This window comes from Sminthopsis crassicaudata, chromosome 2, assembly GCF_048593235.1.
Source record: "Sminthopsis crassicaudata isolate SCR6 chromosome 2, ASM4859323v1, whole genome shotgun sequence".
NCBI classification, from domain to species: domain Eukaryota; kingdom Metazoa; phylum Chordata; class Mammalia; order Dasyuromorphia; family Dasyuridae; genus Sminthopsis; species Sminthopsis crassicaudata.
Window position 1 is genome coordinate 160,675,355 of NC_133618.1, and position 9,742 is coordinate 160,685,096.

The 9,742-nt window shown below is 34.7% G+C and overlaps 1 protein-coding gene across 1 annotated transcript; it reads left to right on the forward strand.

The window, feature by feature from the left end:
• Window positions 1-340: 340 nt before the first annotated feature.
• On the forward strand, window positions 341-9,742 carry RBBP9 (RB binding protein 9, serine hydrolase). Its single transcript, XM_074287765.1, has 5 exons — window positions 341-1,280; window positions 4,490-4,532; window positions 5,216-5,321; window positions 8,427-8,512; window positions 9,424-9,742. The coding sequence occupies exons 1-5, from the start codon at window positions 1,179-1,181 to the stop codon at window positions 9,648-9,650; spliced, it is 564 nt and encodes a 187-aa protein (XP_074143866.1). The 5' UTR covers window positions 341-1,178; the 3' UTR covers window positions 9,651-9,742.

The window sequence follows — 9,742 nt, forward strand, 5'->3', positions numbered from 1 at the left end:
TTTTTAATAGTTTTTATTTACCAGATATACGCACGGGTAATTTTACAACATTGACAATTGCCAAACCTTTTGTTCTAATTTTTCCTGTCCCCCCTCCCCATGGCAGGTTGACCAATGCATGTTAAATATGTTAAGAGTATAAATTAAATACAATATATGTATACATGACCAAACAGTGGAATTCTCTGTTTTAATGAAATCACAATTCCAGTTCCTATTCTTTTATTTTAAGGAAAATAGAAATTTGGTTTTATGTCAGCAGGTTATAGGAGATAATATTAATCATTCAACAGGCTTGTGAAATTTGCAAGAAGGCAGTGTTGTATAGTGTTAGAGCATTGTTCTGGGGTCAGAAACATGTGGCTTCAAAACTTGCCACCAGGACCTATTAGCAAGCTGTAGGGCCATAAACAAATTAATGAGCCTCAGGCAACTAAGTAAGTTATAGTTATATTGTTATCTCCCAAATGAAAGGAGTTTCCACACCAGTAAAAATCATAAAAATATTGTGTAGCTAATATCCCTGATAAGGTTTGCAAAGTGCTGTAGGTAGATTGTCCTGTGTACGAAGTAGGACAGATTTTATTTTGTCATTTTAAAGATGGAAGATCAGAGACAAGAACTGATAAGTGATCACAGAGCTAGAAGGAAACACAGACGCCATCTAGGGCTGTTTTATGTTACAGACTAACTAATCAGTTTATAAGACAGAGTATAAATTTTTCATCCTTTGTGACAGGTTCTTTTTTTGTCACTAGCAGGAAAATGTACTTTTTGGCTTGATTTTCCTTTCAAATTACATACTACCACACTGGGTTTTATTTTTTTTAATTTTTATTAAGATTCATTTTGAAAATTTTGAGCTCCAAATTCTTTCCTTTCTTTCAGTTCTTCCCCTACTCATTGAAAAAGCAAACAATATACCTATTATGCATGTGAAGTCATGCAAAACATATTAGCCATGTTGCAAAAAAAGTAAAAAACAAGACAAAACAAAACCGTTTCCCTTATTGCATTTTGAATTGGAAAGTCTTTAGCTAGAGTGCTAATATTTCTAGGACCTTATTGCTGTAAAGACTACAAGTCCCATGATGCCCTAAGTTCCTACCCTCTCGTGATAGGTACAGCCTTCCTCAGTGGAGAAATAGAAGTGCGTTGGGGAAACATTCCTAGTTGGGATGATGGTTTCTCCTAGCAAAGCTGTGATTGTTCCTGGAAATGGAGGAGGTGATGTGGTGACCCATGGTTGGTATGGATGGGTAAAGAAGAGGCTGGAGAAGGTAAGACTGCTTTTTCTGTAAGAATTAGCCATGTGGTTTTTTATTCCCTTTCTAGTTCAGAGCCAGGAGTCTTGTGGACTGGTCACGGGCAAATGGTTACCTGTATTCTCAGCATTTTTCTACAGTTCCTCTTATTTTCTTCCTTCATGACTCATTTGCATCTTTATTTTTAGACAGGGAGAAACAATGCTGGTAATGCCTTTTTCCTTTTCAGAAATATTTCTACCCCAAAAATTATACATCAATGCTTAAATGTCTTCCTCCTTTGAAATCATCATCCTAATTTCTCCTATTTATAGAGTGCTTGACAGTGTAGAGGAAACCTGGGAGGTATCTAGGAAAACCGTTTTATTACATCCCATTTCACAGATAAGGAAATTGAGCTCACAGAGGTGAGTAAGCTGCCTGAGATCAGCAAATGGTGAGGAATCAGGATAGGTTTCTCTGACGGTTTACTAAGACTAGTCAGATCCCCCTTCTGCAGGAAGTCTTTTTCAGTTCCCTTGTACTGCTGGTACCTACCTTCTTTGAAATAATATATGATTTTCATGTTGTCTCCTTTCCTTCCCCTCTTACCCCCATTAGAATATGAACTCTTTAGGGGCATTTTTGCTTTTTGGCACCTGTCCCATAGTAGAGGCTTAAAACTTTGTTGACTGGGTCTTACTCAGTCCAGTCTTGTTGATGGAGATCTGGTAGTAGTTCAGCCACTAGCTCCCCTTTGCTTTTTCCTCAGCCTTTTTTACTTAATTCTTGCAACTCTCTCATCTCCTCCACTCCAGCCTTTTTTCCCATGAGAGCTGGAAGTACTTGTCTCTTCTAAGCTGCCTAAAATGTTACTAAACTATAAAACTTGCTTTTTTGTTTTGTTTTAGTTTTTAAAAATCCTACTCATTTTATTATCATTTAAATGTCTTTATTTTTCAAAATATATGCAAAGATAATTTTAATATTCATCCTTGCAAAACCCGGCGTTCCAAATTTTTCTCCTTCCTTCTCTCTTCCCCTAGACAGCAAGTAATCTAATATAGGGTAAACATGTTTAATTCTTCTAAACATATTTCCACATTTATCATTCTGCACAAGAAAAATCAGATCAAAAAAAGGGAAAAAAGCAAGCAAATAAGGTGGAAATACTATGTTGTGATCCTCATTCATTTCCATACTTCTTTTTCTGGATGCAGATAGCTCTCTCCACCACAAGTCTGTTGGAACTGGCCTGAATCACCTCATGGTTGAAAAGAGCCAGGTCCATCAAAGTTGATCATCACATAATCTTGTGTATAATTTTCTCTTGATTCACTCACTTCACTTAGTATCAGTTCATGTAAGTGCTGTGAAGCTTTCTTGACTAAAAAGTGCAGTTCCCCCAAAGTCTCTGTGTTGTTTTAAGCTATTAAAGCTTGGGACACTTTGTACTTTGCTAATACTTCTCTAATGAACCTGTTTTCATTCATTTTCCAATGTAAGTATTTGTGTACTCATTGCATCCTCCTCCTAAGTGGTAAGTGCTGTCAGGGCCAGTACTGTCTTAGTGGTTTTCCTCTCCCTATCCCTGATTATAATTGAATTACTTGCTTTAAGCAAATGGAGTCTTGTACAATTTCAGACATAACTGAACAATGAGGACAGAGGCAATCAAAGAAATGCAGAACTAGAGTGACTTAGTTATTCTGATCAATGCAATGATCCAAGACAATTTTGAGAAACTTAGGATATGATGAATTATGCTATCCATCTCTGAAGAGAGAATTTATGGAATCTGAATGCAGATTGAACCACAATTTTTTCACTTTATTTTTCTTGACTCTCTTTTTTTGTAACATGGCTAATATGGAAATATGTTTTATAAGATTTCAAATGTATAATAGATATCACACTTCTTGCCTTCTCAATGGATGAGGGGAGGAATATTTAAGAGGGAGAGAATTTGGCACTCAAAAAAGATTTTAAGTGAATATTTAAACTAGCAATTTTTTTTTTAAATAAAGAGCTGGGGCTGCTGAGAATTCTGGTTTATTTTTTTAGGGAGTCTGTCATTGGTGCTCCAAATTTCCACATCAGAAGTTTAGTCCAATCTTTCATATTTTGCTATCTCAGAGCAGCTGTTAGTTTTTTTAGGTTAATACAGTCCCCTATTTCATGTATATGAATACTGATAGACTGAAGATATGTAGAGCAGGACAATCAGGGTAAAGGACCTTGAATTCAAAGGACCTTGAAGTTCAGTTGAAAGAAATGTGAATGTTTAGAATGGAGAAGAGAAAATAAGAGAAAACAAACTGTCTTCCAAATAATTTAAAGGCCATCATATGGCACTGGACTCTTTGACTTCAGAGGGCAGAACTAGAAGTAATGACTGTAAATTGCAGAGAAGCACCTTCAGTGAAACATTTCACAATTAGAACTACTCAAATGTGCAATGGGCTGCCTTGAGAAGTAATGGCTCCTCTTCATTGGGAGGTCTTTGAGTAAAAGTTGGATGACCCCCATCAGAGTTGTTTTAGAGGAAATCATTCTTCAGGACAAGTTGGATTAGAACTTGTAACTCTGAAATTCTATGACTCTCTGTAAGTGTGTGTGGGGGGTGGGTGGGTGGGGTAAGTTCTAGGCTAGGCCTGGCTCAGAGTTGTTTGGTTGTCAGGCTCAACAGTAGAATGAAATGGAGACCTATCCACCACTTAACAAAAAGACTAGCTGGAAAGGATGGTGAACAAGGAGGCAGAACTGATTCAGGTGGGCACAGCTTCCCTGCCTCCACATTGCCAGGGAGATGTGCCTGGTTAGAAATATTTCAAGCCTGAGAAGCCCTCAACTACTAGGGCTTTGTACTTAGGCAACCAGGAAGCTACTTTTACAATTTAAGCCTACGTGAACTGGATCAATTAAATCTTAAGGATAATTTCATTGCCTTTTAAGGAAAAATATCAATCTATGTGTCAGGGACCTCATACTACATATATACATACATATATATATATACATATATATGTATATATATGTATATATATATATATATGTATATAGAGATATAGATATATATAGATATCCTATTCATTCCTTCTCTGTACCTAGTCAATTTTTATTATATTGTAGGCACTAATAAATAATTAAATGAATTGATAACAGTAATATCAGAAACCATTTGTTATGGAAATTATCTAGTATTATCTAATCAATTTGGTTCCTAAGATATCTTTCTCTTGTAGATACCCGATTTCCAGTGTTTGTCTCAAAATATGCCTGACCCAAGTAAGTTTTTATTTTTTTAAAATCCCTCTACCTTATTTTATCTGTTCTCATTTTTTACCATAGGCATAAAAATGATATAAGAGAAGAAAAATCATCATAATAATTTTCTAAAACAGATGGTTCCAAGAGAGTTGCATTTTGAGTTTCTTCAAGGACAATTGTCACTGAGCCACGAGGCAAAATTCAATTTTCTATTTTTTTTCTTCAGCCTGTTTTTTTTGTTCCTCATTTTTATAATAGTTTCTCAGAAAAAAATACCCTTTTAAAAGTCACATTTTCATGAAGAATAAAAGAAATTATATTTGGGGAGAGTATATGTTTGAGACGGTGTTTTAAAAGTATACTACTTGTAAACTGATTATGTTGCTGTATATTTTACTAGTACTGTGAGAATTTTTTAACTATCTATTTCCTTGACCTGTGGCTGTTGGTTTCTCATGAAAATACAAAATAAAAGCATCTGCCAAATGACATTTATCAAACTGTTGCACCAAGAAATTCTTGGCTCTTATCCCATGTCCTGATTTGTGTCTAATATATAAACTCTTTTTTTTTTTGAAATTACTATGCAATTTTAAGCGTTCACAAAACTATATACTTTCTTTAAAAAGTAGCTTGATCTTAAATGATTGTAATTATCATTATTAAATAGTATTAACTGTTATCTATATGTGTAAAATTAGTTGTAGCTCGAGAAAGTATTTGGCTGCCCTTCATGGAGTCTGAATTCAACTGTGATGAGAAGACAATCATCATAGGACACAGTTCTGGAGCCATTGCTGCCATGAGGTATGACTGCTTGTAAAATAGTTCATGGTCATTATCCACACCCAAAAAAGTATGCCCAAACATCTTCTACTTGCCTGCCTCTTTGCATCTCAAGTTTTTTGTTTCTGTTAGCATTTAAAGCCCTAAACAAGTTGGTTCTAACCTGCTTATCCAGCCTTATTCTCTCTCCTTTATGCATTCTTCAGTTCAGTCAAAATCACATTTCTCAGACACACTACTGCATTTTGCATCTTCATCCCTTCAAACAGGCTGTTCCCATGCTTGGAATGCGCTCCCTTCTCATCTGCTATTCCATAGTTATCAAAGAAAAGTGAAATTGGAGTAGCAACACTTGTGGATTGTCACCCATTATCAACAGTTTTCAGCTGTAATACATAAATAATAACAGCTTTCCAATTCAGTACTCTTTCCCTTTATGCCACATAAAAAAGAGAGGGTAGATACATAACTAGCTGGATGAGCAATTTAGAGCTGGGTTTCTTTCTTGGTTAGAGGGCTTTACTGTACTAAATGTTTTTGTTTGCTTGGCCTCTTACATCCAGAAGCAGCTTAAATACTGTATTTGTTCCACATTACAGAATTACTCACCAAATATAATCTTCTAGTCACATAAATTCATATTAGCAGTGTAATAAAAGAAAGGGTCAAATATGAAACAGTGAAATGGCAAAATTAAAATGCTAATGTGCTACAATGGGATACCTAAAAAATTAAGATATTGCTTTTGGCAACTTGTCCCAAGTCCTGTTAAGCTATATATTCTCTCAGTATGTTTTAAAACCCTTTCACATCCCTATTCTGAGACCTCACTATGGCAGAGGAGACTCTGGATTGTTTCAGGCTATGCCAGTAGAACATAAGCTCTGAAAGATTAAACAAAGCCTGAAAAGCTTTTAATATTGATGTAGCAACAATCTAGCTGGCTAAGTTGGCTGTAGGGCAATGAATTTTTTATCTTCTGCAATTCTTAAGCAATTTTCTTATTGTTAACTTTTTATTTTATATGACCACTTCAAAATATATTCCTCTCCTTTTCCTCATCCAAAAGGCCATCCATCTCTTATAACAAAGAATAAAATAGAAAGTAGCTTATCAATATTAACCAACACATCATTCAAATCTAGAATACATATATATATGTATATATATATATATGTATATATATATATATATATATATATATATTTATATATGCTATATTCCACCTCCATGTCTCATACCTCTGAGAAAAAGGAGGAGTATATTCTTCTGTCTCTTATTTGGGGCTAAGCTTGATCTTTTTACTTACAGTTTAATTTCTATTTTGTTGTTGTTATGTTCTTTCTATCTGTATTGTTATAACCATGATGTATGTATGTTGTTTTCCTGGTTATGTTTTTTTCACTGTATCAATTTATATTTTCCTATACCTCCCTGGATTCTTCATATTCATCTTTTCTTATACACAGTAATATTTCATTATACTCACATACCAGAAATGCTTGAATCATTCCCAGTTCAAATGTTGGACATTGTTTTATTATAGAGTTTTTGCTATTACAAAAAATATGGCTATAAATATTTTGGTGTACATAGTATCTTTCTTTCTATTTTTGACCTACCTGGAGTCATAGAAATGGGACATTATGGGTATTTTATTCATTTTCTTTTTACAATTCCAAATTGCTTTCCAATGAACCAATTTGCAAGTCCTCCTACAATATATTAATGTGCCTAAGTTCCTACAAGCCCAAGAGTCAATGGGAATTAACTATTCCCAAATGTTATGATCCTTGCCACCTCCAAGTGGTTTTGCTTTTTATTTCTTATTATTAATGATTTAAAGTAGTCTTTTATAAGCTTATGAGAAGCAATTCTCTAAAAGAATTTTTATTCAAATATGTTTATTACTTATTCAGTGGGGAATTGAATGAATGATTGAAAAAGTACTTATTAGGTACCTACTATGTGTCAAGCATTGTGTCAAATGAAGAATACAAATATAAATACAAATTTATAATAAATATAAATTACAAGTTCCCTTCCCTCTAGTTTATATTCGAATGGGGGGAAAATACACATTAGTCAGTGGTAACCCTCTAGGCAAAAAGAGGTACTTTGATCCTAAAAGTTGCTGAAATGAGTGAGGCTATGGGAAAGAGACTGATATACCATTTTCAGGAATTAGGAACAATGGAAAAATTGATTTGATCAGTATTCTAGAACTGGAAGGAGATGGGGGCAGAGTTGAAGAGGGTGCCTGGGAAGCAATGAGGTGAGTGAAACTATCTAGAGGAAGGCATGAGAGTAGGGATTAAAGTGAAGCATGACTGGAGCCATCCTGAAATTGTGGACCAGTAGAGACAGTCACAAATAAGTATAAGAAGGGTAGGGATGGGGGTGATTCAGGAAGGTGGGGACAAAAGGGTTAAAACTTTCAGGGCAATTGCAGCTGACCATTACTACACATTTAGAAGGGTTTTAGTAAAGAAGGAGCTATCCTTATCATCTAAATTACTAGTTCTTCTAGTTCTGAAAAAGTTAGCTTGTAGAAGCTACATATTTCAAAAGCCCCTGCAGCTGACCAAAGGTAGGAGGATCCTTAGAAATATGTTTTTTCCCTTTCTTTTTTTTGTAATAGGTTTTTATTTTTTCCAAATACATGCAAAGATAGTTTTCAATATTCATTTTTGCAAAACTTGGCATTCCAAATTTTTCTCCCTTCCTCATCTTCTTCCCCTTCTCCTAGACAATAAGCAATCCATTATAGGTTAAACATGTGCAGTTTTTCTAGATAGAAATATATTTTTCAAAAGCAAATATAACCTAGTAATACAGGAAAAGTAGCTTAGCCACAAAAGCTGCCCTTAAATTGTTAATTTACTGAGATTTCCAGAAGCCACTTAGCCTATGAGGTTGTAGAAAGTTTCAGTGATTAGCCTTTGGATTGGGGATTCTGAGTTTCCTTTGAAGGGGAGGATATAGTTCCTTCCCATAACATATTGTTATAGTCTTTCTGAAAACAAAGTAAAGTTTGATTTAAACTTTTTCTTTTGGTTGACTTTGACCAATTCCAGGAAAGAAGTATTGTGATATGAGCTGTTAATACTATTTTCTTTTCTCTAGGTATGCAGAAACACATCGTGTATATGCTATCATATTAGTGTCTGCATATACATCAGATTTGGGGGATGAGAATGAACGAGCAAGTGGTAATTTAGGTTTTATTCCCTTTCATCTCTACCTTCCTATAATTTATTTTGATTCCTAATTTCTCATTTATCTATGCCCTGCTTTCTAATGTCAATTATCAAATTTCTTATTCTCGTTTATAATCCTCACTTCTTTCTTTAAATATTTCCCAATTACATGTAAAAAAAATTATCATTCATTTGTGAACATTTTTGGGTTCCAAACTCTCTCCTGTCCCTGCCCTATTCACTGAGATATAATAATATCCATTATATATGACTTCATTTCTTTTTTTAATTTATTATATATTCTCTCTCGAGGACAGCTTAAAGTCATTATTTTATTATACCATTCTGAGAATGTCAAATCTGATCCACAATGATAGAGAAAAAATGTATTATATTTACCAATGCAATGAAGGTAAGGATGGAGAGAGAAAAGGAAGAATCAAAAATGCAAGGAACAAATTTAGACTTTGAGCACATAGTGGGGAAGAAATGAAAATGCAACCTGTATTTCTTGTTTTCTTCACCCAAGCATAGACTATAAAAAAGCTATCATTTAAGGGAGGTCTTTGCCTTATTTAAGTTTTCATGTTTAGCCTGTGATTTAAAAAAAAGCCTCTCTGTGCAAAACTATCAATTATTCACTGAGGGGAAAATTAGGTATTTTTTTAGGCACAAGCCTTTTATGTCTGGTTAGTCTACAGGTATATGACTCTTGTTATCTTAATAGGAGTGTGGGAACAATTTTCTCTCTCCTCATTTATGATACAGTTTCAAGCCTTATTGATAATCAAGTACAAAAGTGCATTTGACTTATATGCAGAAAGTTTTAGTCCTCTGTGTTTTAGCTAGAGTAAAGTGTCTAGTTAATACTAAAAGTTGTTTTCCCAGACTTATGATTAGCTTTTTCCCCCTGTGCTTCACAGGATACTTCAATCGTCCTTGGCAGTGGGAGAAGATCAAGTCCAATTGCCAACATATAGTACAGTTTGGGTCCACTGATGATCCTTTCCTTCCCTGGAGTGAACAGCAGGAAGTGGCCAATGAGTTGGGAGCCAAATTGCACAAATTCACGGACCGTGGCCACTTTCAAAATACTGAGTTTAATGAACTAGTCAGCGTGGTGCAGTCTATGCTGAATGTACCTGCTTAGCCTTGGTGAACTCTGTTAGTCTGTCATGACCAGATCTGTATTTTATAGTCTGGATGCTCATTAAAGGACAATAAACAGCAGAGATTAAGTAA

What these genes read in the sequence shown, in the direction of transcription:
- RBBP9 (XM_074287765.1), top strand. Translation starts at nt 1,179, where the DNA reads ATGATGGTTTCTCCTAGCAAAGCTGTGATTGTTCCTGGAAATGGAGGA. An exon ending in TAAAGAAGAGGCTGGAGAAG is followed by an intron (nt 1,281 to 4,489) that starts GTAAGACTGCTT and finishes TTTCTCTTGTAG; the next exon opens with ATACCCGATTTCCAGTGTTT. An exon ending in TGAGAATGAACGAGCAAGTG is followed by an intron (nt 8,513 to 9,423) that starts GTAATTTAGGTT and finishes TGTGCTTCACAG; the next exon opens with GATACTTCAATCGTCCTTGG.